The 15,748-nt window shown below is 43.6% G+C and overlaps 1 protein-coding gene across 2 annotated transcripts in view; it reads left to right on the top strand.

Annotated features, from left to right (window-relative positions):
• Positions 1-15,748, top strand: part of TTF2 (transcription termination factor 2) — a 49,133-nt gene that overhangs the window by 15,437 nt on the left and 17,948 nt on the right. For both annotated transcript variants that reach the window (XM_043459738.1, XM_043459743.1), the window contains exons 6-12: positions 276-390; positions 954-1,136; positions 2,827-2,954; positions 4,866-4,947; positions 7,595-7,714; positions 9,262-9,412; positions 11,087-11,192. In XM_043459738.1, coding sequence (XP_043315673.1) covers positions 276-390; positions 954-1,136; positions 2,827-2,954; positions 4,866-4,947; positions 7,595-7,714; positions 9,262-9,412; positions 11,087-11,192 — 885 coding nt within the window. The remainder of the gene's footprint in view (positions 1-275; positions 391-953; positions 1,137-2,826; positions 2,955-4,865; positions 4,948-7,594; positions 7,715-9,261; positions 9,413-11,086; positions 11,193-15,748) is intronic.

Raw genomic sequence — 15,748 nt, 5'->3', positions numbered from 1 at the left:
TTGCTGTGGGCAGGCAAGGTACGCCACAAACAAGTGAAATATATTAATGTAAGGAAGGTCTCACAGGTGGATGTTTAGTTTCTGCCTTTTGCTGTGTTTATATGTTCAGGATTGGTAAATCAGCTGGGTTTAGAAAGAAGAAAGGTTCTGGTTTTCACACATGTAGCTAAAAGACTAAAGTCACAGTTTTAGCTTTCTAGGCTGTTTTAATCTGAAACTGCCTTCTGACACCTCGAGAGGAGCGAGGGACCCATTTTATAGGATCTGTTTTCCAGAGCACACTGGCATCGGTGAACATCCAGGCTCTTCCAGACAAGGGTCAGAAGTTGTTCAAGCAAATCCAGGAGCTGGAGGAAGCGCTCAGTGCCCTGGCCCTCTCCCCAGAGCAAGGTAGAAGGGGTTCTGCCCCTGAACCCGGGGTTTGCATGAACTTCCCAAGATATTTGAGAGCCATTTCGATAAAGAACGGGTTGGGGGACTTCCTTGGCTGTCCAGTGGTTAGGACTTCAGCTTCCAATGCAGGGGGTACAGGTTCAGTCCCTGATCAGGGAGCTGAGATCCCAGATGCCACGTGGCCCTGCCCCCCAAAAAAACCCAAAACATAAAAAGAGGAGCAATGTAACAAATTCAATAAAGTCTTAAAACAGATTTTTTTTTTTTAAATCTGAGGAATAGTTCCTGACATTGAAAGAATAGGTTGATGCATTCACCTGCCCATCTTGTTGTCTGTTTCTGAGCTTCCTTTTAAGTTGCATCTGTGACTGATAAAAATTTCCTCCTGTTTCCTGTGGACTCGAGTCTTTTCCCATTGTTTAAGAAGCAGTTTAAATGCTGCGCTCTCTAGGAAGCCCTCCCCTGCTCATGGCGATCCCACTCTCTCTTGACCTCACCTTGCTCATAGAATTCCTTCACTTTTCTGAAGTGTAATCTGTTCTTCCCTGTGTTTTGAGCAGACGCTAAGGAGAAGAGTAACACTCAGGAACCTCAGCAGAGTCACTTCACCAAAGAGACCACTGACCCTCCCCACTTGCTGCCTCCCAAGCCCCTGCAGGGTCAGGATCCCTGGCCTCTGGGTTCTCGAGGACTGAAGGCTGCCCACCAGGAAGCTGCTGGAAGGTCTGATCAGTGCTGTGGAGGTGAGATCCGAGGGCCTGGCCCTGGGGGGTAGCTACACCTACAAGTTAAGTGCTTCCTCATAGATGCCTTTGTGCCCATGAGAAGGGCGAAGACATTCTGTGTTGCCTGTGTAATGAAGCGGGTGGTGCTCAGCTGAGTTTTTACACAGTGTAATTTAGATCTTCTTGCAAGCAGAGACTGTGTCTGCCCTGCTCACTGACCTTGTTCATGGCCCTTAATCAACCAGCTTGGTGGCCGGCATATGGGAGTCATCTACTACATGTTTGTGAGTGAAAACTCAAACTTACATCATGAGGAGGAAAGCAAACCAGTGGAGATGTTTGTAGTCCTGTGTGTGTGTATGTGTGTGTGTGCTGAGGCAGAGCAGGGGAGTATGTGACCATGACCAATAGACCCACAGAGCGCAGTACCACCCTATTTAAATGAGCGTTTCCATCCTGAACTCTACAGACAACAGTGAATTCTGAAGCAGCTGCAGGAGAAGGATCCCTGGAAGAGCCTCAACTATGTAATATGATCATATGGTTTCTTGACCAGGACACAGGAACTTGGGTGGGCTGACAGTGATGAGAAAAGCAAAAGCCAGTTTTCTCCTGAGAACTGCTCAGGATGTGGAAAGGAAAAGGAGAGAAAAAAGAAAACAGGAGGGAGGGGAGAGAAGTTGAAAAGCAGTAGTCAGAAGAGGGTAAGGGATAGACAGGATGCCATGTGACACAAGGATCCCTCTAAAAGGGCACAGAGAAAATGTACTTACATAGGTGAACTAGATAAGCAGCAAGAATCTACTGTATAGCACCGGGGTATCTTATAATAACCTATCATGGAAAAGAATACATAAAAAAATACATATAACTGAGTCACTTTGCTGTACACTTAAAACTAACACAGTGTTGTGAATTAACTACTTCCACTGAAACAAAGAAGAAAACATATTTAGTCCAGTGGCAGAGCTTAGCTATGCTCCAGATATCATTCAGTCATCACCATGGTGATGGAGTTGCCTAGAGAAAATAAGGTGGATTATTAAGGTAAGAAGTTATATGTTTAGGAAAGAATCCCGTTAAAATAGATTTTCATTTAAAAACATTTTAAGTGGATAATTATTTTTTATTCATCTAGAAATCTCTTATTTGGGTACTTCATCCCTAAATTTTCAACCAGCTAAGGTGCTTGTATTTATTGCCTAACCTCAGTAGAAGTTCTCTATGTATTAATAGAATGAGTGGTCTCCAACACTGAAGTATTCCCGGGGCAGTGTAGGCATCTTGGGATGTGCATATTTGGGGCTGTCTCTCTCTGCCTGAAGTTTGACAACTTCCTCTAGCTCGGTCTCTTCTATTGCTGGCTTTTCTTCTTGGAATCCAGCCCCAGGGGTCTTTTTTTCCAAAAGTTCTGATGGTATTGTTTTCTCTGCCACCTCTTCAAAGCTGAAAAAAAAAATAAAAAAGATTATAGATTATCTTATATTTTAATTATACTTTCTATTACTTTTTCCTTTATTAGAGCACTTGTTAATGTGAACTTTAAAACACAGACATACAGAGAATGGGGCTAAAGCAGCCAGAGCACCTAGGAGAATCTGGAGGCAAGAATTTTTAGCCCATACAGATCCATCATCTGGCAAATAGTGAATTCCCTTTTTGCAGCTCTGGTCGGGATGTAATACTCACAACCTCAATTTGTCTGCAGGCTCTGTGAGCCAGAATGGCCTTCACGCAGTGTGGAAGATCACAAGTGAAGCCATTGATGAGCTACATCGATCTCTTGAGTCGTGTCCTGGGGAGACCGCCATGGCAGAGGATCCAGCTGGGCTGAAGGTGAGCTGGGAAGGCCTGCAGGGCAGAGTATCCTGGACAATGCCCTAGCGCCCACGAGGAGGGGGACCAACCATTGGGAAAGGGCCTGCCAGAGTGCCATTCTTTGTTGTTTTTCTTTAAATAGTCCTTTTTGGTTTCTTTTTTAATTTACATTTTAAGATTTTATTTATGTGTTTTTAGTTTTGGTTGCTCTGGGTCTTTGTTGCTGCACGGGCGCTCTCCCTAGTTGCACGTGGCGAGGGAGTGCTGCTCTTCCCTGAGGTGCACGGGCTTCTGCTTGAGGTGGCTTCTTCTGCTGTGGAGCCTGGGCTTCCGGGTGCGGGCTTCAGTAGTTGAGGTGCTGGGCTTAGTTGCTCCACGGCATGTGGAATCTTCTGGACCAGAGACTGAACCTGTGTCCCCTGCATTGGCAAGTGAGTTCTTATCCACTCTGTCACCAGGGAAGTCCCAGAGAGCCATTCTGACATATCTTTTCTACAAATCACACTCAAGTGGTTTCCCTTATGGTGTTTTCTTTTTTTCTATTTAGCAGTGAAAATAAAAAACACTTTTTTTTCCTTAACGTCATTAAGTTATATGTCTGTAGCAGTAACAGATGAATTTATCACTTATTGAGCTTCAATAGGTGCCACAGGGATACAGAGGAATTGCTGCTTTTAATGAACTAGTTGGAGTGACAATGCGTGTACAATCAATGTAAGATTATTAGACAATCATTGTAAGGCAGAAAATGTGCATTGTCACATACTGTGAAGTGTATGCAAAATACAAAGACATTTGAAATAAAGGACAAGTTTTTCTAGGTCAGCAGTATTATTTGTGCCTTAAGGAAACTGCAAGCCTTTAGACAGGGTAGAAACCAAACACTTCAGTGAGAGGGAGTGGTGGTCGGAAGGAAGATCAGATATTTATATTAATGAGTGATGATCAGGTGACGGCAGCACCTGAGCTGGGAGCAGCAGGTGGTGTAACTTAGCACAAAGAGTCTCTTGCTATGGAACCTAGCATTGGTGGAGGAATTTAGACTAGGATAGCATAAGAGAGGGCTTCCCTAGTAGCTCAGCTGGTAAAGAATTCACCTGCAGTGCTGGAGACCCCCGTTTGATTCCTGGGTCAGAAAATTCCTCTGCAGAAGGAATAGGCTAACCACTCCAATATTCTTGGGCTTCCCCGGTGGCTCAGATAGTAAAGAATCTGCCTGCAATGTGAGAGACCTGGGTTCAGTCCCTGGATTGGGAAGATCCCCTGGAGGAGGGAATGGCAACCCACTCCAGTATTCTTGCCTGGAGAATCCCCAGGGACAGAGGAGCTTGGTGGGCTACCGTCCATGGGGTCACAAAGAGTTGGACACGACTAAGCATAGCACAGCTTAAGAGATATTACGGAATCACTGTAGAAATTTGAGCAGGGATGTTTTAAGAAGGTTATTTATGTCACAGAATTCCAGATAAACTGGAGGAAGGGAAGACTAGCAGGGAGGCCCCTAGTTAAAGGGCCATCAGTTTATGACTAGCATTGCCCACAGAGAGGAGAGTCACATTGAAGTGATAACGAGGAATAGCTAGCCAAACAGCTGGTAGAAGTAGAGTGATTCCTCAGAGATCTTGACTTGTACTGATTAAGCAGACAGAGCAGCAGTCACTTGAGAGTGACAGAGGCAGCCCTTGATAGACAGGCTGGGCAGTCGGCATGAATGATCTGTCCTGGGCAGGCCAGGGCATGTGGTGACCCTCAGTGAGAGAGTGGAGTCCAGGACTTCAAGGTGAAATGAGCGGCTTATCTGACAGCTAGAGTATTGGGAGGGTCACTTACAGAAAATAAATGAGTGGAGGAGGGAGTCCATGTGGCCAGACTCCAGCATAGCCTCTCGTCAGGAATCGATACCTAACTTTCCGTTATTACCTTTGTCAGGTCTCTTTGCTGCCACACCAGAAGCAGGCATTAGCCTGGCTGCTATGGCGGGAAAGCCAGAAGCCACGAGGAGGAATTTTGGGTGAGTCTCGCATTAGGATAAGAGCCCACAAATACATTGCTTTGTTCAGTCCTCTCAACAACTCCTGTGGGTAGCTACTCTTAACACCCTGTTTGCCAGATCAGGAAACTGTAGTGTGGGAAACAAGCCATGTGCTCCGGAGTACACAGCCATAGTATCAGTCAGAAAGCTTTAAGCTGCACGCTTCAGAGTACACAGCCGTAGGATCAGCCAGGAAGCTTAAACTGCACACTCTGGAGTACACAGTCATAGGATAAGTCAGGAAGCTTAAGCTGCATGCTCCAGAGTACACAGCCATAGAATCAGTCAGGAAGCTTTAAGCCATGCGCTCCAAAGTACACAGCCATAAAATCAGTCAGGAAGCTTAAGCTGCGTGCTCCAGAGTACACAGCCATAGGATCAGTCAGGAAGCTTAAGCCGCACCCTCCAGAGTACACAGCCACAGCATCAGTCAGGCAGCTTAAGCTGTGCACTCCGGAGTACACAGCCATAACATCAATCAGGAAGCTTAAGTTACGTGCTCCAGAGTACACAGCCATAGGATCAGTCAGGTCTTGGCTGCAGGCAGTAGAGACTGACTCTGGCTGATGAAGCAGAGGGAGGGTTTATTCTCTGGTGGCCCACAGAATCTTTGAAAGATGTGGAGGGCCAAGCTGGAGGCTAGACTTCCAGGAGCAATGGCCAGAGTCGAGTTACCAATGGAATGTCCCGTGAGAACGATACGACTGCTCCGTGCCACGGAGCAGTAGAGGAAAGCACCGCTCCTCAGAGCCACACACTGCTGTTTCCACCCCTTCCTGTTGAGAGGGCTTCACAGGGAGCCTCATCTTCTGAAGTTGCTCACATCTGAAACAAAGTCTGCTGTGAGTGTAAGTCTCTGTAGAGCCTGGTCATGCTGCTGGTGCCTTAGCTACAGAGGAGGCAGGAAGCAAGTTTTCCAGGCTCTGCTTCGGGACCTCATCACACTAAAAATTTCCAAGGTGTTCAACTTCCAGAAAACGTGACAGAGGTCCACTACGGCTAGTAAGTGGCTGTGTCTTGGTCCCCAGGATCACCTCCTGGTTGGGTGGTTTGCTAAAACGCACAGCATATAGTCATATATTGCTGTTCAGTTGCTAGGTCGTGTCCGACTCTCTGTGACCCCATGGAGTGCAGCTCTCCAGGCTTCCCTGTTCCTCACCATCTCCCAGAGTTTGCTCAAACTCATGTCCTTTGAGTTGATGGTGCCATCCAACCATCTCATCCTCTGTCGCCCCTTTCTTCTCCCACTGTCAGTCTTTCCCAGCATCATATTCATGGGTGTAATTTATTGCAGTCAAAGTGAATAATAATTGAGTTATTTTGATTTGATATAAATCAAAATCAGCAAGGGAAAAAGGCACACAGGGCACAGTCTAGGGGCAACCGGGTCCATGTCCTGTCCGAGCGGAGTCACTCAGTATCTACTTAATCTCCCAGCAGCAAGCTGCGAAAACACAGGTAAAACGTTGCCAGCCACAGAGCTTGTTAGAGACTTGGCACCCAGGATTTTTACTGCGGGATAAAAACCCACATAAGCAGCTTCAGGCTGGCAGGTACTGAAATTCTAGATTCCCAGAGGGAAAGCAGGCATTCAGTGTAAACTGTTCTGTGGGTCCAAGCAGTTAAGGCATGGTGAGCCACTCTTCCCAGTCTGGGAATGGGGGGACCCCTCCTGAAATGAGTTCCCACGTGCTAGCCGAGAGCCAGCCTTGTAAGCTGGCCTTTCAGAGGAGAGTGGTCAGCTGCTGTGGTAACTCTGCTGCACAGTGGTAGAGCCAGAACTTGAACCAGAGCCCATGCTGTGACATTTTACTTCTGCTTACGTCAGAACGCGTATTTAAACCATTAAAAAGAAGATAATACCATTTTATAGGGTGTAAATAGTAAATTGGATAAGCTCAGTAACTAACACAATGATGGTACCCAAGAAATGCTAATTTATGACCTTCACTGATGAATAAGTTAAGGGGATGGAGAGGACTGTCTTAACTCTAACTCCAGAATTGCAGTAGTGAAGTGGGTAGTAGGATATATCTACTGGGACCTTTTTGCTTTTGCAGGGTAATAAATAAGACTAGGCAACATCTGGAACTTCCCTGGTGGCTCAGATGGTAAAGAATCTGCTGGCAGTGTAGGAGACCTGAGTTTGATCCCTGGGTCAGGAAGATCCCCTGGAGAAGGGAATGACAGCCCATTCCAGTATTCTTGCCTGGAGAATTCTATGGACAGCGGAGCCTGCTGGGCTATAGTCAATGGAGTCGCAAAGAGTCGGACACGACTGAGACTAACACACATAGGCAACATCATCAAACTGAGAGAGATCAATGAGTGTATTGGATAAGTAACAATAAAACACAGAGACGCAAATAAGATCTAAATAATAAGTTCTAAATTTTATAGAGGTCATGATAAATGTCTGTGACCTAGATTGCAAAATAAATGGCAAGCGTTAGTGTTCATTTTAATAAGACAAAGGCTTCATTAGAGGAGGCAAAGCACAGTGACTGGAGTGGTGCTGGCAGCATAGGGACCAGGCTGATATCCACCCCGGACCGCATCTCTTGAAGTTGAACTGATTCCTTGCCCAAAGTAATTACCTCTCCTATTTTTTTTGTTCATTTTCCAGCTGATGATATGGGGTTAGGAAAAACCCTGACAATGATTGCACTCATCCTGACCCAAAAGAATCAAAAGAAAAGCGAAGAAAAGGACGAAACCACGGCTTTGACTTGGCTTTCCAAAAATGGTATTCCGAAGTGTCTTGCTAGTCTGCTGCTTCCTAAATGACGTGAGGCAGTGGAGAGTGGAAGTTTTTCAGCCATGAAAGGATGCCTTTGGTCATACTTAATTTTTGGGGAAACTGTTACTTTCCTATACTATCATTTCTGACACTGAATATGCTAACTAAAGGTGATCATTTTTTTCCTTTAAATATAAGGTTAGCTTGGCCTGTGATTAGAAACAGTTGTATGGTGGCAGCTAAAAGTCTAAAAATCTTAGTTTAAACCTAATGATTGTTTTTGTTAATGTTGAGAACATAACTACAGGGTAGACCCAAATAGTTAAAATATTATTTTTTGAAGGAAGATCTAACACATTCAGACTTCAGCCACCATAGTAGACAGTTTTCCATATTTCTGAAATTCCAGAAATTTCTAGATTCTAGAGAGTTTCTCTTATTTCTATCTCTGTTTTTAAAATGTAAAAACTGTATAAGTACTTTAACGGTCCTGTATATTGTATATAGATGACACTACATGTAAACTGCATGTACACAAATACATTTCTCGGTTGGTGAGACAGTCAAAGACTCTGGCCGTCTGCTCTCAGGGCCTCCATCAACCCCTGTTGCAGCGGGTCCTCTGTTCTTGTGTGAAGCAGCCACCTGTGTGCCCGTGCACATGCACGGGGGCACACGTACAAACACTCCACCGCTATCTGGCTCTGAAGTAGTGTTTGCTTATCCTAGAGGACTTGGTACTTACTCTTCAGTATGAATGTAATTAAGGTATGCTTTTCAAAGGAAGGTAATAAATAATATTGCCCTCTAATGAATCAATGAAGAGTTAGGAAATGACCCAGCTTCTATCTTCTCGCCACTGGGAAAGTGCATTGGGGTTTTTTGGTTTTTAAACTGAAGTAATGTACTAGCCGCTCTCCTCTCCCTGTTTAGCCTCTCTTCCACTTTTATAGGGGAAAAGAAACAAATAATTGTTTGAGTTAAAAGATTATTTTTTTCCTAGTTTCTATTCTACTTATTGCACTTCACAAATAGTGTTTTGTTTTGTTTTTACATGTTGAGGGTCTGTGTCAACCCTGTGTTTTTGGCACCATTGTTCCAACAGCATTTCCTCACTTCATGTCTCCATGTCAGATTTTGGTAATTCTTGGAATATTTCAAACCCTCCATCAGTAAAAAGATTACAAATGGTGTTAGCACTGTCTAGCAATAAATATGTATTTTTAAATTAAACTATGTAACTTTTTAAAAAGCATTATACTATTGAACACTTAATAGACTATAATGTAGTGTAAACATAATTTTCATATGCACTGAGAAACCTCAGAGTTTTGTGTGACTCTCTTTATTGTGATATTTATTTTATTGCTGTGGTCTGGATCCCAGCCTGCAGTATCTCCAAGGTATAAGCTATATGTAGAAATAAGAGCAACAGTTGTTAAAAATATTGATTAAATGAATAGACATCAGTCAAGGAAAAGAGGTAATGCCTTGAAGAAGTTAAAGCTATTTAATGAGTGTAACTAGGTGTTGATTTTTTCCCCCGCCTCAAGACTCCTCTGAGTTCACTTCTCATGGAACACTAATCATCTGTCCTGCCTCTCTGATCCATCATTGGAAAAATGAGGTGGAGAAACATGTGAGCCACAACAGATTAAGAGTCTGTCTGTATCATGGGCCAAACCGGAATCAACATGCAAAAGTGTAAGTGCAGAAATGTTGCCGTCAGTATGAGGTGTTCAGCATCTTGGCTTAAGGGTCATGTTGACCTTATGTGCCCTCTGATATTTTATTTAATCAAGGCTAATGGTATTTGTGAAGGCCACAGGCACAGTCATCACCAAACAGCCTTCACCTAAGGGATGCATCTTGAGAGAGACTAGTGTTCTGTTGCTATATCCTGTCACCGTTCTCAACAAGCTGCCTTGCAAGTTAGCCGGAGATACCTGAATTGTCAGCTAGGAAGTAGCAGAGTTCCCCTGGTAAAAGGGATATGTCACAATTATTTCATGATTGAATATCTGATTCCAAGTTAACATTCTTTTTCTGTTAGTGTAAATGGAACCAACTCAGTCTTAACAGAGCATCTTGATGTAATATTAATGATTAGTTGATATATGCTAGTTAAATGTTTATGGCTGTATTTTTCATATGTGAACCATCTAAGAAGTTTAGATTCAAAAGTTTAGGATTAAACCTAACTGAATTCCTAAAGGGGATGACCTGGAAGGAGGAAAGAAAATGTTTCCCCAGATGGTGATTGTAGTCCTATCCTTTGTCTTTTGGTTTTAAAGGACCAGTTTTTTGTTCTTAATTATGATATGATGGTCTGGAATGAATACTTGCTGATCTAGTCAAGAACTGAGTTGTTTTTCCTTCTAAGTAATCTCTCTCCCCAACCTCTGATACTGGATATTTTATCTGTTAAAGAACAGCACAGTGCTCTCTTGGGGATGAATTGCCAGAATGGTGACCCTGAGTCTTAAGGGCACAGCCCTCATGACTGGTAGTCATTTCAGCAGATGAATGGAATCAGGGCAGTAGTGGCCATCCCGCACGCCTTCTCTGGCTTGGAGTACTATAGATTTTTGTTTGGAAGTCAGTTCTATCTTATATGATTTGCATTTTGATTGTACTGGGTTTGGTGTTCTGAGTGCACTAGCTGACTGATAGGACTCATTCTCAGTCAGACACCCTTTTATGATGCTAAGGCAACAAGTAGGCATCACTGCCTCTCCAAATTCACATGTCATCTTTATCAAAAGTGTTTACTGAAGTTCTCTAAGGTACACAATTTTAAGCTTCCTTGGAGAAAGATTTGTGCTTTTCATTAAGAATCTTTACATGTAAAAAGTATAGGCAAGGGGAACTGAAAGTGTACAGCATGTATTTTTGTGCCCAAATGTCAGAGCTAGATGAATGGGTTTTCATGAATCCATTACAGAACAATGAGGAGAAAGCACTGTTGATATAAGATGAACAGTACTTCAGAGGTTACTTCCTTGGGACTTTAGAATCATTTGTGTCAAATTAACTAAATATTAAATCCCAATCCTGCCCAACTTTCTGTTCTTGTCAGATCTCATCAAGCTTAATTTGTCCTCAGCCAGAGATGATCCTTTGTGACTTGGCTGGGAAGAGGGGGGCTGTTCTAGTTACAGTAAGTAGTCTGTAAAAATGACCAGTGGTAAGCGATAAGGAAGTCAAGTGTATAAAATTTACCTCTTCCGGGTGTGTGTGTGTGTGTGTGTGTGTGTGTGTAAATTGACACAAATTAATGAGTTCTGCTGGAGGTATTTTTGTGAAGGAATCAACTCTGTCTCACTTTGTCAGAGTCATGCTGGATGATTTACCGTTTGCTTTGTGTTATATCTGCAGCCTCTCCACGTACGACATCGTGATCACCACCTACAGCCTCCTGGCCAAGGAGATCCCCACAGCGAAACAAGACGAACAGATCCCGGGTGCAAACCCCAGTGTGGAGGTGAGGCGTGGACCCTGCTGGGGAAGTAGGGTCAGAACCACAGATTGTTTAACAGGAGTCTTTTCACAGCATCACAGATGGAGAGGTCCCTGCTACTGGGGTCCTTAGCATTCATGCTGCTTCTCCTGTGGAAACAGAGTTCTTTCCCCTGTCCCTTCTCTTTTATTGTAGATGTCCTCCTCAGTGCTGAAGGTGGAGATGCAGTTTGCTGTCTTTTAGAAATAGTGACTACATTGCAGTTGTGCTGATCATGGTGTGAATATAGGGGAGCTTCACTTGTTGCAGTGTTTGTTTGAGAGTCTTTGGGGGGTACTCTCAGGATGTGTTTTGTATTCAGTGTCAGGACTAGTATTTTGATATTAAGGCATTATTCCCTGCCTTTACTCCACCTCCCAGGAAAAGGGGTTGCAAAGAAATAGGCTACAGTGGGCCAGAGGCTTAAACAGTAACCAAGGGAAAAAACCTGAATGTTGCTGTTTCCAGGCTAGTCTCAGTTATGTAGAGGCTTTATTGCATAACTCTTATGGGCTTTTCCCTCCTGAAAATACAGTGTTGTTCCAAGACCTGCTGTTTTGCATATACTTTTATTCTTAGTGCAATAGAATATTCACAACTTCCTGTGTTTGGGGTGATTTCTAGAGTGCTTGATTTGTGGACCTAATATTCCAGGTTCCTATGCAATATTGTTCTTTGCAGCATGGGACTTTACTTCCATCACCAGTCACATCCACAGCTGGGTGTTGTTTTTGCTTTGGCTCTGTCTCTTAGTTCTTTCTGGAGTTATTTCTCCACTGTTCTCCAGTAGCATATTGGGCACCTACCGACCTGGGGAGTTCATCTTTCAGTGTCCTGTCTTTTTGCCTTTTCATGCTGTTCTTGGGGTTCTCAAGGCAAGAATACTGAAGTGGTTTGCCATTCCCTTCTCCAGTGGACCACAGTCAGAACTCTCCACCATGACCCGTCTGTCTTGGGTGGCCCCACACGGCATGGCTCATGGCTACACGGCATGGCTCGTCTCAAACAGGAGATGGCAAGAGTGAACATCAACATTTTAGGAATCAGTGAACTAAAATGAACTGGAATGGGTGAACTTAACTCAGATGACCACTATATCTACTACTGTGGGCAAGAATCCCTTAGAAGAAATGGAGTCGCCCTCATAGAGTTCCCTGGTGGCTCGGACAGTAAAGCGTCTTGCTTATAATGTGGGATTCGATCCCTGGGTCGGGAAGATCCTCTGGAGAAGGAAATGGCAACCCACTCCAGTACTCTTGCCTGGAAAATCCCACGGATGGAGGAGCGTGGTAGGCTACAGTCCGTGGGGTCACGAAGAGTTGGACATGACTGAGCACTCATAGTCAACAGAAGAGTCTGAAATGCAGTACTTGGGTGCAGTCTCAAAAATGACAGAATGATCTCTGTTTCCAAGGCAATTCATTCAGTATCACAGTAATCCAAGTCTATGCCACAACTGGTAATGCTGAAGAAGCTGAAGTTGAGCAGTTCAATGGAGACCTACAAGACCTTCTAGAACTGACACCCCAAAAAAATGTCCTTTTCATTATAGGAGACTGGAATGCAAAACTAGGAAGTCAAGAGATAGCTGGAGTAACAGGAAAATTTGGCCTTGGAGTACAGAATGAAGCAAGGCAAAGACTAAGAGAGTTTTGCCAAGAGAATGCACTGGTCATAGTAAACACCCTCTTGCAACAACATAAGAGACGACTCTATACATGGACATCACCAGATGATCAATACCGAAATCAGATTGATTACATTCTTTGCAGCCAAAGATGGAGAAGCTCTATATAGTCAGTAAAAACAAGACTGGGAGCTGACTATGGCTCAGATCAACTCCTTATTGCAAAATTCAGACTTAAATTGAAGAAAGTAGGGAAAACCACTAGACCATTGAAGTATGACCTAAATCAAATCCCTTACGATTATACAATACAAGTGAGAAATAGATTCAAGGGATTAGATCTGATAGACAGAGTGCCTGAAGAACTATGGATGGATATCCATGACATTGTACAAGAGGCAGTGAGCAAAACCATCCAAGAAAAAGAAATGCAAAAAGGCAAAATAGTTGTCTGAGGAGGCCTTACAAATATTTGAGAAAAGAAGAGAAGGGAAAGGCAAAGGAGAAAAGGAAAGATATACCCATTTGAATGCAGAGTTCCAAAGAATAGCAAGGAGAGATAAGAAAGCTTTCCTCAGTGATCATTGCAAAGAAATAGAGGAAAACAATAGAATGGGAAAGACTAGAGATCTCTTCAAGAAAATTAGAGATACCAAGGGAACATTTCATGCAAAGATGGGCACAATAAAGGACAGAAATGGTATGGACCTAACAGAAGCAGAAGATATTGAGAAGAGTTGGCAAGAATACACAGAAGAACTATACAAAAAAGATCTTCATGACTCAGATAACCACAATGATGAGACCACACACCGAGAGCCAAACATCCTGCAATGCGAAGTCAAGTGGGCCTTAGGAAACATCACTGAACAAAGTGGAGGTGATGGTATTCCAGTTGAACTATTTCAAATCCTAAAAGATGATGCTGTGAAAGTGCTGCACTCAATATGTCAGCAAATTTGGAAAACTCAGCAGTGGCCATAGGATTGGAAAAGGTCAGGTTTCATTCCAATCCTAAAGAAAGACAATACCAAAGAATGTTCAAACTACCACACAATTGCACTCATCTCACATACTAGCAAAAGTAATGCTCAAAAATCCTCCAAGCCAGGCTTCAGCAATACTTGAACCATGAACTTCCAGATATTTAAGCTGGATTTAGAAAAGACAGAGGAACCAGAGATCAAATTGCCAACATCTGTTGGATCATCGAAAAAGCAAGAGAGTGTCAGAAAAACATCTACTTTAGCTAAATTGACTACGCCAAAGCCTTTGACTGTGTGGGTCACAACAAACTGGAAAATTCTTAAAGAGATGGAAATACCAGACCATCTGACCTGCCTCCTGAGAAATCGCTATGAAGGTCAAGAAGCAACAGTTAGAACCAGACATGGAACAACAGATTGGTTCCAAATCAGGAAAGGAGTACGTCAAGGCTGTATGTTGTCCCCCTGCTTATTTAACATATATGTAGAGTACATCATGTGAAATGCTGGACTGGATGAAGCATAAGCTGGAATCAAGACTGCCGGGAGAAATACCAATAACCTCAGATACGCAGATGACACTACCCTTATGGCAGAAAGTGAAGAAGAACTAAGGAACCTCTTGATGAACATGAAAGAGGAGAGTGAAAAAGTTGGCTTAAAACTCAACATTCAGAAAACTAAGATCATGGCATCTGGTCCCATCAATTCATGGCAAATAGATGGGGAAACAATGGAAACAGTGAGAGACTTATCACTGCAGATGGTGACTGCAGCCATGAAATTAAAAGATGCTTACTCCTTAGAAGAAGACCTATGACCAACCTAGACAGCATATTAAAAAGCAGAGACATTACTTTGCCAACAAAGGTCCGTCTAGTCAAAGTTATGGTTTTTCTAGTAATCATGTGTGGATGTGAGAGTTGGACTATAAAGAAAGTTGAGTGCCGAAGAACTGATGCTTTTGAACTGTGGTGTAGGAGAAGACTCTTGAAAGTCCCTTGGACTGCAAGGAGATCCAACCAGTCCATCCTAAAGGAAATCAGTCCTGAATACTCATTGGAAGGACTGATGTTGAAGCTGAAACTCCAATACTTTGGCTACCTGATGCGAAGAACTGCCTCATTTGAAAAGACCCTGATGCTGGGAAAGATTGAAGGTGGGAGGAGAAGGGGATGGCAGAGGATGAGATGGTTGGATGGCATCACCGACTTGATGGACATGAATGAGTGAACTCTGGAAGTTGGTGATGGACAGGGAAGCCTGGTGTGCTGCAATCCTTGGGGTCACAAAGAGTCGGACAGGACTGAGTGATTGAACTGACTAGAGTACTTGCCCATCTCATGACCAGCTCTGCCTTCTTGCAGATGATTAACTTTTCAGCTTCCTCAATGGTTTCTCTTAGCTTTCAGGCTAGAACCCTCATTCCTTTAAATGATTTTTTAGGCCTTGTACAGTCTTGCCCTTCCTGAGTGTCCCTCGTTCCCTGCCCGCCCGCCTCCCTCCCAGGGGCACCCCGTGCTCAGCTGTACCAAGGGCTGTACTTCCCTCCATACTCTGTCGTGCTGTTGAGCCGTTCTCCCTCTGAATGGAGTGCTTTGCTGCCCTCTGTGGTCAAATGCATCTCTTGGCACCTGCTGCTGGCTTGTACCTCCGCACTCCATTCATTCTGCAAATATTGAGTATCTACCGTGTGCCAGATGCTATTTCAGGTGTATAGCAGTGAGCAAGACCCACTAGCTTCCTACTGTTCCTTATTAAATCATCTAGTAGGACTTGCTGTATATACATTGTATATAATGATCTTTATGCTTGTTTTATTTTGTCTCTCCCACTAGATTGTGAGCTCCTTGAAGAGAGGAAATGATCTTTGTGTCTGGCTTAGTATCTTACATGTAAAAGGAGACTTTTAGGGAATTTTCCTGGTG

This window comes from Cervus canadensis, chromosome 2 (genome assembly GCF_019320065.1).
Source record: "Cervus canadensis isolate Bull #8, Minnesota chromosome 2, ASM1932006v1, whole genome shotgun sequence".
NCBI classification, from domain to species: domain Eukaryota; kingdom Metazoa; phylum Chordata; class Mammalia; order Artiodactyla; family Cervidae; genus Cervus; species Cervus canadensis.
The sequence above is the reverse complement of the archived record's forward strand: the minus strand, read 5'-3'. Positions and strand labels throughout refer to the sequence as shown.